Genomic DNA, 17,701 nt, shown 5'->3' on the forward strand with positions numbered 1-17,701 from the left:
GCAGCATTGCCCCTCGTCGCCGATTCCTTGCACCCTACCGCCGATTGGAAGGAATGAAGATGCGTTAGAGGGTCTTCGACACCGATGTAGAACGGTATGCGAAGTGGTGTATATCCTGTCTGCGTGAGCGCTTTATGCGTTGATGACGGTCCGGGCCGCTTGCCTCACCGTTCTTGGGAGAGGTCCTATCGTTTTCCATCTTCTCAATCCTCTAGAAGAGTAAACATATAGCTAGGTCTCGGCTCGGGACCTCCTCGGGCTGTCTTGGAAGTTCTCCGCAGCTTGAAGGTCTCGCCTCAAAATCGTGTGGGAGTTGCCGAACAGCTGGTTGATTTGGTGGCCTTGGAAGGGACATATACGTCGTCGATTCTACTTCCAACTCCAACCCCGAACCTTCCGAATGGGTGATTTGTCTCCCGGGACCTTCATCCTTGAGTCCCGTAGGCGGGCATTGATCCGAATCGGAGATCTCGCCTTTCGGCTTCCTATCGTTGATCCAATAGCGACAATCGGTGTAAACCTTCCTAAGTATGTGCGATCGGTCTCGGGTGCCGTAACTACCAACCGCTTGAGGGCGCAGCGTTGCCTTTTTCCCCTTCTTCCCTTCCTCTCGACTAGAGTCCTGCGGACTGGGAAGATTCGGTAGTTTGGATATTCTGCGCTTTGTCGCTGATTGAGCAGATTCTTGAGTTTCGTCTACTTTAGACGAGAGAAGATTGTTATGTTCTTGGAATTTAGCCATGTCCTTCCAAGAGAGGTGATTTGGGCCAAAAGTTCCGCTTGGCGTGGTTTGAATCACAGTGCGTTCGAAAGGAGTGCAAGGGCAGCTCGGGCTTGCTCCGCTTTGCCTTCTGAATGGTAGCCCTTCTTCGATAAGAACATTGGTACTGAAGTGGTCCCCATGTGTTCTAGGGATTATGGGTTGATTTTTATCATTTTCCCCAAACCAAACTGTTGACGCGGAAAAATAGCTCAGCACTTTCCGCTCAACTTAGTGATGTTTGGGCCTTCGGTATGCTCGGGGCCTCGGTGAGAGCGCGTGATCTACAATATAACAAATGCTCAAGAAGACCTAGAGCACCTGGTGTGGTACCAAGGCTCTCCGATGTTTAAGTAAGTACGGATTTAGTAAGCTTAAATTGACATATCAATAGGCAGTATGCCGTAAGTTCTGATTACCTCCATTTTGGGGAATTGTGCTCCTTTTATAAGCTTTGGGAGGTGTGCTTGTTGTGTAGATTTTCGATGTGAGATTGTAGACATCGATTGTGGGCTTGCCACGTGTCCTGGAGAAGGAAGTTGCCCTAATCAAGGAATCGGTAGGCTGGGTGTCGAAAGCCACCATGGTCAGGCACAATCTTTGTCCATGTGTCTGGCCCTCATTGGCTGTTCATTTTGGATATAAACAGAGAGAAAAGGAAGAAAGAAAGAAGAACAAGTAAAAAGAAAAAAGATATAAAATAAAGATAGTTTTAGCCTTTAAAAAACATTAAAAAAATATTATTGAATAAATTATACATTTAACGTTGGTTTCTTTGCAGTATTTATTTAGTTTTAGGTCAAAATCCTTAATTAATTTTAAATATTTAAATAATTTTTTAGTCCAACACAACACCGAACATAAATTTTCATTATTTTTACAATCCAACTTCTCAGTCTGATGCATCACCAAATGCCGGCTAGTACTTAATTTAGCTTAAGCCAATCCGAACTAACCCAAGACAATATCAAGTCTTAAGTTCAAACCATCATGACATAGTCAAACCAGTGAAAATAGACCAAAATCAAGTTTAATAATACAAAGATCATTCTTCATTTTTTGGTTCAAAATACAAAGACCATTTATGAGATAAAAAACCAAAATTGAGTTACTTCCTGATAAAACAGAGTATTTATTGAGCAATTATCTTCCAAAACGACGCCGTAGGCTCTCTTCGTCATAAACCCTAGTGTCCCTCCCCAAACCTCTGCATCTGTGAGTGTGGAACTGAATATGGAGGGAGGAGGAGAAGCAGGTTCAGCAAATCCAAACCCCACAGTCGCCCAAGTATGCGAAGAGTGCAAAGCGACCCCGTCTAAGTACAAATGTCCTGGTTGCTCCATACGTTCCTGTAGCCTACCCTGCGTGAAAGCTCACAAGTTTCGCACTGGTTGTACGGGCAAGAGGAACCAAACCAACTTCGTCCCGCTCTCTCAGATTGACAATAATCAGCTCCTTTCTGGTACCTTTCCTCTTTTCAAATTTATTCTATGTTAGTGAAGTAATTATCTCTGCGAGTTGTTTTTTCCCACTTGGAGAATTGAAAATTGGATTTTAAACTCTGTCCCCTTTTTAGTTTCGTTGGAATTTTTGACTGGTAGATCATAGTTTGCTTGAGAATGTCTCACTGAGAAATGAGTACTTATGGTATGGTTCACAATTGTTTCTAGCTGTGGGAGTTCTTTTGGTTTAGAAAATTTGACTTCTTTTCGTTAACTTTAGTGCTTGTTCTTTCACTTGTAATTTTTCATGGATAAAGTACAAGTTTTCTTGGTAATTTTGCCATGTTGTTTGCATAAACTTTAAGCACCTTGTTAGGAGGTTTGAAGATAAATAACGTATGGGATATTAAACGATCGAATTTATTCTTTTGTTGTCTGTTATTCTTTCCTGGGATTGATTTAAATACCCTTTTGCATGTTTAACATACTGTATTGTTTTCTTTAAATCTCAACAACTGTCTTTAGTTTGCTTATTGAAGTTTGCTCCTTCGTTCTTACATATTCTAACCATTGCATTTGTATTGAAAACTCTGTGTCTAGACTTCAATTTGCTTGAGGAAGTGAAGAGGGTTTCTGAATCTGCTCAGAGATTGAGAAATAAGTTATGCAGATATAATTATTATAGGCTACCCGATCACCTTAAAAGTCTCAGGGGTGCTGCCTCCAGTCGCAGAACGAAACTCTTGTTTCTACCAAGTGGAATGTCAAAAAGGGAGAAAAATCAAACTCGATATGACCGAAGGTAAAATTTCTCAAAGCTCTCCACTTTAGATTGATACGGGGATGGATTTTTCCGTGGTCCTACATATGCTTTGAGATACTTCCTTTTAGTTAGATTAGAGTCAAGTGCTCTGACATGTTTGCATAATTTCATTGCGATATGATGCAATAAGTAGTCAAGTTGTAAACTCTCATTTATATTTGAAGTACGATATCTAATGAGTTTGTTCTCTCTCTCTCTCTCACGGTGTCTCTGTTTTTTTCTTTACAAAACCAAATTTTCAGATCTGTTAGTTTTTTTTAAATGACAGGGAGTACAAATATTGAAAGGAGATGATGCATGCCTTAACCATACATGTTGACTGACTTTTCTTATGATTCTTTATTAGTAGTACAGGAAACTTGAATTCTAAGAGGTTTTTATTTGAAGATAAAAGGAGGATTTAATCAGCCGTTAGGTTGTGTTTTAAAAAAATTTATTTATTTCTGATTGTCTGATCTGTTTCAGGAAGAAATGCATCTCCTGGACGATTGAATGGCAATTTCATTCAACGGATGTTGTTTTAACTGACCATGAGTGAGCTACTTCCCTCTTTGAGGAGTATAGTGTTTTTTTAATTTCTTAGTCCAGGCTTGAGTAATGTAGTTTGACCACTGGCGCATTTTGATGTTCATGCAGAGTAAATGAAAACACGAAGTTCTGCTCTATTATTGAGAACCATCTAAAACCTGGTCCATGGAATCATCAGCTGAGGCTATTCTGTGAAGAGCAGGTGGATTGTCTCAGGCTTTTTATTCGTAAATATCCGAAGGTTTGTAATTTGTCTTGTAGTTGATTTTGACTAATTTATGTTACTGCATGTATCGTGCATAATTATGTCCAGTTATACCTTGCATTGTGTGTCTATGATGGATTGGGTACCCTTTTTGCTGATGCCCCTTCAATTTCCTACCACTTTTGAATCTTCTGGGGTGACATATCCTTTGTCCACCTGCTATGGGTGCTGAAGTTGCAACGAGCTCGGTTTTTCTGGACATGCTTCTCTTGCAGGAAAAGTAAATAGACACAGATACCCGTGCACATGCATAATTTGTATATGGTAGATTGCTGTACTTGTAGGTTCGATGGCTAAACATTGTGTCTCCTTCAAATTAGAGTTGGCTTTTAATCCTAATCGACCTGCTTTGATAATACTTTGGAGTATTTATGTCAGAAATATAAAAGAATACTGGCTCATAATCTTTTGTCTGTCATTACAGGGTGCCAGGTCCCCTTTCTGTGAGTTGGACATAAGAGTTCCAATAAGGCAGCAGTTAACCAACTTGGTTATTTTGGAATATCCTGTAATCTATGTTTTTCTCCCTTCACACAGTCTTGATTTTGAAGTAGTTAAAAATGCCACTCCCTCTTTTCGCAAACCAGAGCTTAAAACTTATGGAGGAAATTATCCGAGCGCAGGAGGTGTTCCCTTTAAGGAGGAGGAAATAGAAGAAGACAACAGCTATCCTAAGGTGTTTGATCTCATGAAACATGAGACTTCAAGTTCCCTGCCTCATATCTCCAGTAGAAGCAGGTGTGAGAAAGCACCAGATGGTTCCTTAACTAGGACTTTGCCTGCAACAGTGGCAACTGTTAATGATTCACATTCCGACTCCAATGCTAAGGAACAAGGGCTTTTTGAAGACATGGACTTTGATTTTGATCAAGGCTTAATAGACACGTACTCAAATCTAATTGCAGAAATTAATCCTGATGATTTTCTTGATTTGGAAGGTGAATTAACCAAGGAAGAATTGGAAGAAAGAAATCTTTCATGTGTCAGGAAATTCTTATTAGCAGATGACGACATAGAGGAGGGGGAAATTTTAGAATAATTGGACTTGTAGCATTCCCCAAAAAGAATTAAAAAAGGGAACTTCCAGAGGGGCATCGACTAAGGGTTTTGCTACCAACTGCAATTTTGGGCGGGTATTCCACTCTGCTGTTATAAGATATTCTTTGGAGCAAAGTCTTAAATTAGCTGATAATAACTTGCTAAAACTATTTGTTTTCTTGCTTACCCTTTTCCATCTCCTGTCGTGTGACAAGCTAATACTGGTGATGCTTTACCGGGTTCTACAATTTCAAGTTTGTATATTCCTGGAGTTCTGAAACATGGTACTATCTGGATTGGAGTCTAGTTCCTTGAGCTTGGCGCAATTAAGAAGTTTGTATATCCTTGCTACTTTACCTATTCGGATGATCGAAGGTTGTCAGGTTTTATCATTTGATTCTTTGAAATGGTTCAGAGAGATGAATTTTGTGATCCTGGCAATTTGCCCCTACTAAATATGGCTCCGATATTTACTGCTTTGAAGGTGATGCATATGCAACATTGGTTGCAAGATATACAGCTTTACTGTAAATTGAATACTGAAGTTTCATACTTTGATTGCAGCATCAGTTCTTTGCCCAATGCCTGTTGTGACCGAGAAGAAAGAAATTCTCAAATTTTAAATAGACTTTGGTTGGAGGATATGCAATTTGTAAAGCATGAGGGCCTATCAGGACCTTGGAAGAAGTAAACTGCTACAAGTGTTTATTTATCTTACTTGGGATTTCTTACTTGATAACTTTTTTTTATTTTTGGCAATATCTTACTTGCCAACTTAACCTACCATGCAAAATAACTATCAGATAGTTTTTATAAATTGGAAAAAGTTTTTTATTTTACTCCTGAATTCTTTTCATTAAGAAGTTAGTCTAAATCTAAGCAGAGGCTTCGAATCTTATGGTCATCATTAGTGGCGAATTCAGGATTTAAAAGTCAGGTAGGCGAAATTTATCTTAAAAACTTGATAGTTCGAGTGAATTTAATTCATAAAAATAAAAAGATACACCTAGTCGGGAGAGTGTAATGAAATTTACCCTCAGATATAAAAACTTAATTTTAAAAAAAAAACTAAAAAGAAAATTAATTTAATGCAACAAAAAATAAACTATTTAAATCTAAAACTAAATTAAACTATTAAAAAACTTAGGATGCATACATTTATTTTAGGAAAAAGCCAATAGAAGAATACTTATTGGCCTTAGATATGAGAAAATGCTATCAAGAGAAAATGTCCAGACTCAGGAAGAAGCTGCAAAAGAATGATTTGGGACTGTCGACTATTGCACAGCCGAAAGGGAATTGGCTGCTTACTTATATTGCTTTCCCCCCTTTTCTTTTTTTAAGTTTGACTCGGCCATGTAACACGTGGGTTGCTTTTAAGTTTGAGGAGGCATGAGTTCACACCATTACATGGGGTGAGTAGGATTAGCATTGCTTACATATAGGTTTTTTTTTTTTTTTTTGGTGAAAAAATTTGGGTCAGCAGCTGCCTACCTTGCCCTTGCTGTAGAACCACCATTGGTCATCATCATTGAAATTTTTTGACTTCTCGCAATACTGTTTATCATTTTCTCAGGTATATTGAAAAATTATGCCTTTTTGCTCTTCAATCTACTAACCTGAAGTCTTGAAAACAAATTAACTAATAAAGAAAACTTGAAGTAATCAGTCTCAAATTTGAATTCCCATGATATTTTAGTAGTGTGTGAGAAAATTTCCTCCCCCTCTCACTACTTGACCAAAAGTATCAAATTCCATTCAAATCGTGTCATTGTCATACCCAATTCTGCAAAAAATCTCAAATTCCATTTAAACCATGTCATTGTCATACCTAATTCTGTGAAAAGGTTTTCACCCAATCATGTCATCAGCAGGACAATAATTGGTGTTATGTCCCTCACTACGGAAGCTGACTAACCAGAGCTAAATTGTTTTTTTTTGTTTGGTTCACTTTTTTATCGATAATATTTAAATTGAATGGTAATTAAATTAAATAATATATAACAGGTCCATGTGAGAAACACGAGGCTTTTGTAGGTAGGGCCTGTGAATTATTGAGGTTGTCAAATTTTGAGCTCCATCTATATATAATAAATATATGACAGGTTGAATTGAAGGTTCGTATAGGAGAGGGGCTAATTAGAATAGAATAATGGGTGTTGAAGGAAATCATCGTCTTCTTTTGTGCCTCATAACTCTTGCCTTGTCAACTGCTGTTGCTCATGGGGCTGCTGTGAAACCGAGTCATGACTCAATGCCATTCAATCGAACTAGCTTCCCAGCTGGGTTCGTATTTGGAGCTGGTTCAGCTGCTTATCAGGTGTTTATTTATTTATGTTCAGACAAAGAGCAAAAGCTAGGACCCACTTAATTATTTCTTTCCCACTTTCTTATTAGTCTGAAGGAGCAGCTCTTACCCATGGAAGGGGACTAAGCATATGGGATACCTTCATTAGGAAGCATCCAGGTCTCTCTCTCTCTCTCTCTCTCTCTCTCTCTCTTAAAATTGTTTGAGAATTTTTAAATTTTCATGGCAGAAAAAATTTCCGATGGTAGTAATGCGGATGTAGCCAATGATTTTTACCATCACTATAAGGTATGTTCCGCTATATATACATATATATATATATATATATTATTGCATATGTTTTTTTATTTATCAAAATGAATAATTTCATGGGAGTTTCACTAAAACACCCAAAATGGGAGTTGAAATTATAAAAAAATTCAACACCCAAAACACTTTATAAACACACCCAAAATCTATCATTACACACACTCAAAACCCATTTATAAACACACCCAAAAAGTTGACTTTGAGGTTGATTTTGGGTGTGTTTCTATGTTTAAATAGTACTTAAGTTTTTTTATAAATACATGACTAGGATTGAGTTTATTTATAAATTTGTATAATTTCATCTACTGCCACACACAGGAGGACGTAAAATTGATTAAAAAGATCGGCTTGGACTCCTTCAGATTTTCAATCTCATGGTCAAGAATACTACCTAGTAAGATCATTCATTTATGCAGCAACGGATCCTGCATTACATTCATATGATTCAAAGTTTTTTTTTCTTTTCCCTCGCAGAGGGAACAGTTAAAGGTGGAGTGAACCAAGAAGGCGTCAAATTCTACAACAATCTTATAGATGAGCTCTTATCCAATGGTACATAATTATTCTTCTTCTTTTTTTTGTCCATTCTTTTCAATAATTCTCTGGCTTATCTGTGTTATTCCATGTCTACAGGAATAGCGCCTTTTGTCACCCTTTTTCATTGGGATCTACCACAAACACTTGAAGACGAGTATGATGGATTTTTGAGCCCTAAGATTGTGTAAGTGACGGATAAAAATTAATTAACCAGAATTCATACATATATATTATAATCGATTATTATGGACACAAACTATAATTTAATTCCACCAATAGTGATGATTTTCAAGACTACGCCAATTTTTGTTTCAAAACATTTGGTGACCGAGTCAAGTATTGGGTGACATTGAATGAGCCTGTAACATATTGTGTTAATGGGTACAACGGTGGCACTTATGCACCGGGTCGATGTTCGAGCTACGTCGGAAACTGCACTGCCGGCAACTCCGCCACTGAGCCTTACATTGTGGGTCATCATCTACTACTAGCTCATGCATATGCTGTGAAATTATACAGGGACAAGTATCAGGTTGGCACATTAAGAAAATACCTCATTTCCCTATTATATTTTTATTATTTGCTTTTCAAGTTTCAATAAAACGTGGCTTTGATTATTTCAAAACTATTTTTAAAATGTTACATGTTGAATTGATAAAAGATAAATAAATTCATAAACAAAAAGGTTTAGGACCAATCCATGTGAACCTTTACTGTTCTTTGCTAGGATTAATAGGATAGGATTTCGTCCTCACCTCTCTCTTCCTTTGATAGGATAGGATTTCCTCCTCACCTTTTCAGCGCTTATATCACTCTTCTCTTTCTTTCTTTTAATGGAATAAAATAAAATAAAGGATAGCGATTACTTTCACTCCTTTTTTTGTCCATTGAGCATATGCTTTAGCTAACTTAGTTAAGTCCATATCTGCAAAATACTTGACTCGTTAACTACATGTAAAGAATGATTCATCTATACTATACAAGCAAATACATAATTATTTAAAGTAGAAATAATAGTAATTATAGTTCTAAATTCAGTGATAACAAAATATGATTTTACATTTGAGTTCATGCATGCAGGCCTTTCAGAAAGGACAAATTGGGATTTCCGTTGTGACATTCTGGTATTTACCAAAGTCGGGAACAGCTGCAAGCAAGAGGGCAGCCTCTAAGGCTCTTGATTTTATATTAGGATGGTGAGCAATTAATTATAAAAAAATAGTTATCTAGAATAATGAGTAGTCTTAATTTGAAGTTGAATTTGTATTATAGGTTTACTCATCCTGTTACATTCGGTGAGTATCCCCAAAGCATGAGATCTTCAGTGGGAGATCGTTTGCCTAAATTCAGCGTAGCAGAATCAAAACTGCTAAAAGGATCTATAGATTTCCTTGGTGTCAATTATTACACAGCTAGTTATGCAGATCCTCCCTCACTCTCCGCTGCCACTTCTACTGTTAACCAAAGTTTCTATGGAGACATGGATATCTCTCTCTCTAGTATGTATGCTCAACTCAACATCATTGTTATATAGTATTCATGTGTCCTCTGCTAATTTTGTAATTTACTCTTTTGCAACAGCGGACAAAAATGGGGTTCCTTTGGGTACACCGGTACTCTCTCTCTCTCTCTCTCTCTCTCTCTCTCTCTCTCTCTCTCATATTTGAGCACTATTCGTCGCAACTGATATCGTCGGCAGAAATAGGTTTCCTTGTAGTGATTATAGAACCCTGAACATAAAATGTTACTTGAGAATTAGCTCATGTGAGAATGGAAAATTAATCTATATGTGTGTGTGTGTGTGTGTATATAGTTACTGATAGTTGATATTGGTTTAATTTGCAGACTGCTTTGAGCTGGCTACACATCTACCCAAAGGGAATTCGAGAGCTTATGCTACATATAAAGGAAAAGTACAACGATCCGGAGATTTACATTACTGAAAACGGTACGTAAGACCTACAACTAATTTTGTAATTAATTTTATAATTAGTATGATCATTTTGTTGTTGTTGTAAATTTAATGAAATCATATATTAAACTTTGCATGTTGAAGGTGTTGGTGATGCAAATAATAGCTCCCTGCCTATTAAGACTGTCCTCAAGGATAGTACAAGGATAAGATACCATTATCTCCATCTTTCATATCTTTCAGAAGCTATCAAGTGAGTACAAGGATATATATATACATATACATATATAGATAATTTCCATGAAATCAAATAATTAATTTCTAATTTAATATATATGTGTAGAGAGGGCGTTAAAGTGAAGGGATACTTTGCATGGGCATTTGCGGATGTGTATGAATGGAACTCAGGCTACACTGTTCGATTTGGACTCGCGTATGTCGATTACAAAAATAAATTCAAAAGAACTCTCAAGTACTCTGCCTATTGGTTCAAGATGTTCCTCCTCAAATGATTGATGGATATATGCATGACTTGTAAGCTTCTAGCTAGAATTAATCCACCGTCGGACCATGGACGTTTTTGTTGTATTAATTAAATAATCGGACCATGGACTTCCTGGTTGATTTAAATAAATTTTGTTTAATCCAACAACTCCGTTCGATTCAATATTAATTCCCACTGCCAAAATTTCTTTCAATTTCCACATGCATGATACATACATATGCGTGGTCCTTGTTATGAATATCTATTGCCTCAAACGCGATCCGAAACGATAAGGTAGGGTTTCGATGACAAAGAATATGCTGTTTACGTAAGTAACAATAATGCTTATGATTAGAGCTGACAATGACTTGTGTCGGGCAACAATAATGTTTATGAGTCATGACTGCTAGGCTAGCCTCTGTTTTTGTAGTTTTGCTTTCTTTTTTTTCCTTAATATGTGATTTTATTCAGGCCTCAAATTTCTTAATTAAGATTTTGCTCTTTATGTCTTGGTCTTGATTGTCACGTTTGAGTTGTAGATTGACTATTCTAATTGTCCATTGTACACATTTTATGATATTTTAATAAAATATGTTTTTCATAAAAATCAAGCCTTGTGTTTCAGGCAAATGATTAAAATAATAACTTGGTAAATTAGCTGTTTTTGGTAACTAAATTATTTAGCTTCGTTTCTTTAATATTTTTTATGGAGCAAATGATATTCCATTAAAACTCAATCGAAAACTTACAAGAGCCGGCATGTAAATGAGTGGCCTTATTAAAACCCTCCCAAGGAAAATCCAGTGGGACAAAACCCCAATGTAAAAAAGAGTACAATCCATGAGCCACGGTCCCCCTTCTGCGGAGGTAGCCACCGAACATAAAGACCTGGCGAAGAAGGCCTTCTATGACGTAATGCTAACTCTGCTTTAAGTTCCTCATCGTAGTTCTTGATAACCATGGCGAAAAGGAATCTAGGGTTTGAGCTTGGACAGAGAAAGTAGAAGAGAGAGAGGAAGAAAAGATCTCTGTATATTTCTGTTATCACAAATCTGTTACCAATCCCAACTTAGCTTAAGCTGAGCCTAAGCTCGTCTTTATATAACTAACAGACTTTCTTCTGTTCTAAGTATCCTAACTAACTAACATTCACATGTTATATCACGCGACGCCAGCTCGTTCAGCACACCCAGCACTCCTCAGCTATAATACTGTTAACAGTTCTCCATGGTGGCACTGGATCAAATCCATAGAGAAACCTGCATGGTGATTTATCAAATCCTTTCTTCATTCATATTGCATTCATATGCATGTCGGTGACTCATACGGTTGAGGGCACCAAGATCGTGGTGGCGGTTTTCCTCCGGCGAGCTTAAAGCAATTGTGACCAGTATTGCGTTCAACAAAATGAGTGTCGAAGATCATCCCGTGATAGAAGTTGAGTTACGAAGAAGTCGATAAACATTATCTAGAATGTGTCTAAGATAAGTGTGTGAGTATTTCTTGTAATCATCGTTCTATAGTGAATTTGTGTTGGACTGAGGAGTCCCGTGGATTTTCCCAGAGGTGGGATTTTACCACGTAAAATAATTCTCTGCGTGTTCTTTGATTTTATGCCCAGCACGTTTCAGGATTGATAAGATCAATCCTGCTACTGAAGTTTAATTTTTGTTTATCATGTCACAACACCCAGCCGTAATAGCAAAAAGGGATGACTTTTCCACATAAAGAATATCCCACGCCGCAGACACCCAACTCAATGTATCCGGAAGTCTGAGGTGAAGGAATTGCGTAGGAAAACCTAATCCCTCCCAGACTTCTTGACAGATGCCACAATCAAAAAACTCGTGGACAGAAGTTTCCGGTATTGATCTGCAACGAAAACAAACTTCCTCAGCAAATAATATGACGATAAATCATATAATTACTCATGTACAAGGTGCTAATCCATGATGACTAGGCCTCTTATAACTTCATGAAAACAACACAATGACTAGATTTTCTCATTCTCCTCTCTCTCCTTACTGGAACAAGAAACCAGTTGGGCCTCTACCTATTTAAAACCATTCTCATGTGATATGAGGCCCATTACTAATATCAAACTCGATACTGGGCCACTGTAAATTATTACACTTCAACTGCGAATGGCATGGTAGCTGTCCCGCGTTCTATTTATGAGCATCTTCACAAAACTTCAAAATTATGATGCACCAAAGCAAGAAGGATAGGGCCTTACCCATCCCCTATATTTTTATGTGCTACAATTACGTTTATTTGTTTTAAGAGATCAATGCCACCCGTCACCTTTTTGGTGGTGGTGGTGGTGGTATGGGTTAAGAAGTTAGAACCACAAGTAGTACACGAAATAATTGAAAGTTGCTACGACATGGAGGGACAGATTTATGGTGTAAAGGAAAAAGTGTCCAAGAGGCAAACAAAATGGGTAGAGAAATTATAGGCACTACAAGAGGACATGAAATAAATACACATGGGGAGGGGACAACGCCCACATGTGAGAAACATGGGTAGATTATCCTTTGTGTTGCTTCCCCTGCTCAATTCAAAGAAATCTCTATGTTTGCATCCATGTTAGCACTCTCTATCTTATCCTCATCGTCAAATCATTCTTCATACACTTCCAATCAATTATTATTTTCATATGGGCCATTTAATTCTCTGGCAGTGGCACCCCTTTGCTTTTGCCAAATGCACCCTTCAAAAAAAGTGTAATATTGGATAAATAGCTAAACATTAGGTTGGATAACATGGTCAGTTCACAAGCTGTGTTATTTGTATGGAAAAAGTGCCAAACCATTGACCCACTGCATGTTTTTTTCCCTTATCCTACACGAGCCATGTCTCTACTCTGTTTTCCCTTTTTTTTCTTTAAAAAAAATTGCCGAAAAGAAGGAAACATAATGTTTTATAACGAAGTCGAAATTGTCTTAAAAATTAAAATAAACAGGTTATGATTTTTTATTTTTATTTTTTGGGAAAAAGGAGTTCAAACTTAGGAGGACTCTTTCAATATTGGAACAAAAAATACTACTATAGCGCTAAGATTCAAAAAAATATCTTTTGGTGAGTTGGAGTTCGTTCTACATTTGAGTGTTAGAAATCGTAGATAAAATACAATCGTCTCACATCGGGACGGGACGTAAAAATACTAGATTGGAAGGTTTTCTAAAGTAAAACCTACTGCACAGTTTACTGGGTACGATGAGCTTGGCCTCATCACCTGTCAAGTTCTTCAAATGGTTTAAGTTTGGGCAATATATGTGGCTGAAAGACATGGTCCCCAGTAGCCCTGGTGGGGGAAGGGGGTACCCTAGGAATCTAGGGTGCTCAAACTGCAGCTGCCATTCAAAGTCAATATTCATGTGATACTTCATTTCCAACTTCCAAGAAAGGAACTATCATATATCTCTCAAGAGGAAAACATATGAAAAGTTGAAGTCATGGCCACAATGGGTATGTATGGGTTTTTCGCTTTTTGTCAATGGCATGGTACGTCAGGTGGAGCAGCTCCACGATCCAACCTGACCTCCTTAACTACTCTAAGAAATGAAATTGTGAAGAGCTCCAGATAAAAATCGTGCATCTTCTCCACGGTTACTTTCCTTTGATTTAAATGGTTGTTGAACTTCTTATTCATATGATCTTAACCACTCAACAACCCCATTGGATTAACATAATCTCTATATTTGTTTGTTATATTCTTATGCGAATAATTAATTTGGCGAGTCCTAACAATAATGACGACTTAGCTAGGGTGATTGTTGTTGAATGAGACAAAAAGTACGTATTTGATCAATATCAAATTCACAAAGAGCGAAAATTATTAGAATGTGAGTATTCAATCCATTGATCTCAATTAGCTAGTTCCATCTTGGTACTCCAAATTGAAGCAGATAATTAATTTAACAAATCTGTATATCACTCTTGCGTCCATAAATTTTCTGATGTAGAACATATATATATATATGGTCGAGATGATCAAGGAGCAGTTTGATTAGCGTAACATCAAAATCTAACTGTTGCAGGGCGAATAACGTTGTTTGTTAGGTTAAATCAGCATTTTTAATGAGTATTAAGAATAATTTTGGAATTTTGATTCCAATTAGTATTCCTAGTAGTACTAGGGTTTGAGGTAGTATTTAAACGAACTTTAACTAAGAGATTAGAGGGTTGTTATTCCAAGTACAATTATCAATAAATCATGAGATTTCTCTCAAATTTCTGGTGAATTCCAGATTTTCTGGTTCTAAAGCTATCGTTAGATCACCAACCCATTATTACTTCCCTCATTTCTTTTTGGCAAAGAAGCAAGAAATAACAAAATTGGCAGAGACAGCGAGCTAGCACCTACTCCCACTTTAGAAATGACATAATTTAGGTAAACTTCTGTTGGTAGTGCAGATTTATTGGTTATAACCACCCAATAATTGTTTATAAAAAGTATAATTAGAGTCGTTAAGCAATGACAATTACAACTTGAGAAATAATTTTGGGTTCAAGTAACCTGCAGCATATATACTAACAAATGCTTGCACATCTCATATATAATAGGTCAAATAATGCCATGATCCTTACATTTAAACTACCACATACACTTTTTTTAAATGCATGTTTTCATCACCGCCTTGCATTTTGAGTTGTTTATAATGAACCATACGTTTTCATGTACTTCTGACTAAAAATTTCTGAGAGATATATCAAGACATTGAGATAACGCCAATTAAATAAAATGACTCTGACTCTGACGTAATCTATCTACAATATTATTTTTTTAATATCATTTTTTAGTGTGCAAAATGATGAGGAGATCATATGGCAAACTGGCATGTGAGCTAGAGAATGTGCCAAAATGTTGACCCAAAAATTTAATGAAAATTGTAAGTGGGTCATAACTATGGATGGTCGTGTTTTACCAACCAAGACCATGAATTATTAAAGAGTAATGTATAGCTTGATGTATACTCGCTCACGTCAGAAATTTAACAAAATAAATATGATATATAATGAGTGATTTTATTATTAATATTGCAGAGATTTTTTTGTGATAAAACTTTACAGTTACTGGTCTTTATAAGTAGGTAAGTTAAAGACAATATCGATGTTGATAATAAGTGGTTAAATTAAGGATAATATTTTTTTTAATAAAAGGGAAAATATTCCGCAAGAAAGAACATTAACAAATAAAAGTTCTCCCCTTTATATTAGAATACAGACAACAACACGCAAGCCGTGATGCCTAGACAAACCCTATTATCACTAGGACACCTTCTCTTTTTCCCAAACTAGTTCCTATGTGTCTCACCCTAAACCCTAAATATTTTAGTACACGTTGTTGAGCTGCAAATCTCACCTATATATTGTTATTATATAAGTTTCCATCCAAAAGCCTATTAATCATTCAATGTGTGTTAATAATAGAATTAAATTTGCTATGGCTCTACATTTTTTTATTACATATTATTAGGATTACATAATTAATTGTTTAAATCATGCGTATGTATATACATACATATAAAACTACATAAAAAATAATGTATTATTTATCGTGTTACATCACATTCCCTCGAAATTCTAATGTTGTTTTTGGTCTAAAATGAATTTTTTGTTGTTGAGGAAATTAACAAATAAATAAATAGTCTTTGGATTCCTCTTTACCCTGCAGCCTGCAAAATAAAATTGTGGTTGGCTTGACGTGCATGACTAAAGAATATTTGACTCAACTACATGACCGCCAGTGTGGACGGCTGCCAAATTATTGTATAGCAGCTAGCTATAGCCGGTCATGTATCATTTCAAGTATATATATGTATGTATATATCTATAGTCATGAAATGGAGTTAATCATATGTACTTAGGTATTCAACTCTATGGTCTTTGTATTCACATAAATCGAATTTGAGACATTTCACAAATTAAGTGGAGTATACACGTGACAGTTTAACTGAATATGAAGTAACTAATATTGTTATTAGAGGCAACTCACACTAAACCGAAGACTTTCTTTTTCAAGCATTTAATTACGCAAATCGTTATCGAATACATATTAATGCTTTCGAATTAACCGTCTCACCTCACACATATCAACTTCAACGAAATTATATAAGTGTGAGGCCACCATGTCACGTAGTCTTTAATTAAAAATTCTTTCTGTATCGAAACCAAACTGTTCGACAATTGACAAAAAAGATAGTCTTTCTTACACGCAAAGATTTGTGGCTCGTGCAATGCCATATTGCTTTTAGTTAATTACAGAAATAGAATATATATATTAAGTAGACTTGATGATGTAAGTTGAAGTATGGAGGAGAATAGTAGGTTTCTGGAGTGAGATGGACATCAGCCATCATTGAAACCTTGAAAGGGAGAGAGCTTGAAATATAGGGTATGAGAAAAAGACATCCCATAAAAAGCCATTGGCCAAACAGAGACAAAAGGCACAGCTGGAGCCTGTAAAGGAGGCTTGTGGGGTTTATTTTTCTTTCTGCAATTTTGTTTGTGACACAACTTCCAATCATCCAAATTATGCAGTGGTGTCCATGTCATGGCTTCAGGCTTCAGTTTGGTACTTTTCCACTTTGGTTGATTAAATCAGCAATCACCCAATAATAATTGTTGTTCCTTATTCAATAATAAATAAGAGCAAAGTTGATCACTTTACCAACAAGAAAACATCATTGTACGTTTGAATCATCTTCACTTTCTTCATAAAAATTATTGGGTCTTGAACCATATGTAAGATCTTCATCTTCATCTTCTTCCATGGGCATGTCCCTTTCAGAATCCCACTCATTTTACCATCTTCATTCACCCAATTATGATGAATGAGTATGTCTTTGAGTAGTGGTTAAGATTATACATACATACAATTATGGCTTGCGAAATGCATGTAATCACTACAAGGTAAGAAGCATAAGATGGACACCGTTGACGACTCCTTGTTTAATTAGGATTTTAGTTACTTACCAGTTTATTTAGTTTTACTGACATAAAATAGTCTTTCGAATGTGCAACAGTAGCTAGACATGAAAGATATTTATATTTTATTTGGACGTTCCACTTCCACACTCAATGGATCTTAGCTTGGGGTTTTACAGTAGTTTTGTCTCTGTTTCTGTAATCTTTATGCATCATTTCATTGTGTTTTATTTCATTGTCTCATTTGCTATTCCCTAGTCCCCACAACCCACATTGTTTTTGGGCATTTTGGCGTAAGTGCAAAGTAATAATAGTTCTTGTATTTATTTATTGTTACAAAAGTAATTTTTCATTTTGTTTTT

General features: G+C 36.3%; 2 protein-coding genes across 3 annotated transcripts; both read left to right on the forward strand.

Annotated features, from left to right (window-relative positions):
• The first annotated feature begins 1,930 nt into the window (after positions 1 to 1,930).
• Positions 1,931 to 5,595, forward strand: LOC103330509 (HIT-type Zinc finger family protein). Its single transcript, XM_008233100.2, has 5 exons — positions 1,931 to 2,222; positions 2,803 to 3,004; positions 3,491 to 3,559; positions 3,662 to 3,794; positions 4,243 to 5,595. Exons 1-5 carry the CDS (start codon positions 1,994 to 1,996, stop codon positions 4,855 to 4,857), a joined length of 1,248 nt encoding a protein of 415 aa, XP_008231322.2. The 5' UTR covers positions 1,931 to 1,993; the 3' UTR covers positions 4,858 to 5,595.
• Positions 5,596 to 6,961: 1,366 nt separating this feature from the next.
• On the forward strand, positions 6,962 to 10,620 carry LOC103330511 (vicianin hydrolase). Of its 2 annotated transcripts, none has more exons than XM_089053013.1 (13): positions 6,962 to 7,176; positions 7,254 to 7,323; positions 7,394 to 7,452; positions 7,792 to 7,867; positions 7,948 to 8,025; positions 8,107 to 8,194; positions 8,290 to 8,542; positions 9,091 to 9,206; positions 9,283 to 9,446; positions 9,607 to 9,623; positions 9,856 to 9,958; positions 10,067 to 10,175; positions 10,266 to 10,620. In XM_089053013.1, the coding sequence occupies exons 1-13, from the start codon at positions 7,009 to 7,011 to the stop codon at positions 10,432 to 10,434; spliced, it is 1,470 nt and encodes a 489-aa protein (XP_088909139.1). In that variant the 5' UTR covers positions 6,962 to 7,008; the 3' UTR covers positions 10,435 to 10,620. The 2 variants fall into 2 exon arrangements, with proteins under 2 accessions (XP_088909139.1, XP_008231323.2); XM_008233101.2 differs by having other exon boundaries at positions 6,964 to 7,176; positions 9,283 to 9,509; positions 9,592 to 9,623.
• Positions 10,621 to 17,701: the final 7,081 nt, after the last annotated feature.

This window comes from Prunus mume, linkage group LG5, assembly GCF_029339155.1.
Source record: "Prunus mume cultivar Tortuosa linkage group LG5, ASM2933915v1, whole genome shotgun sequence".
Classification (NCBI taxonomy): domain Eukaryota; kingdom Viridiplantae; phylum Streptophyta; class Magnoliopsida; order Rosales; family Rosaceae; genus Prunus; species Prunus mume.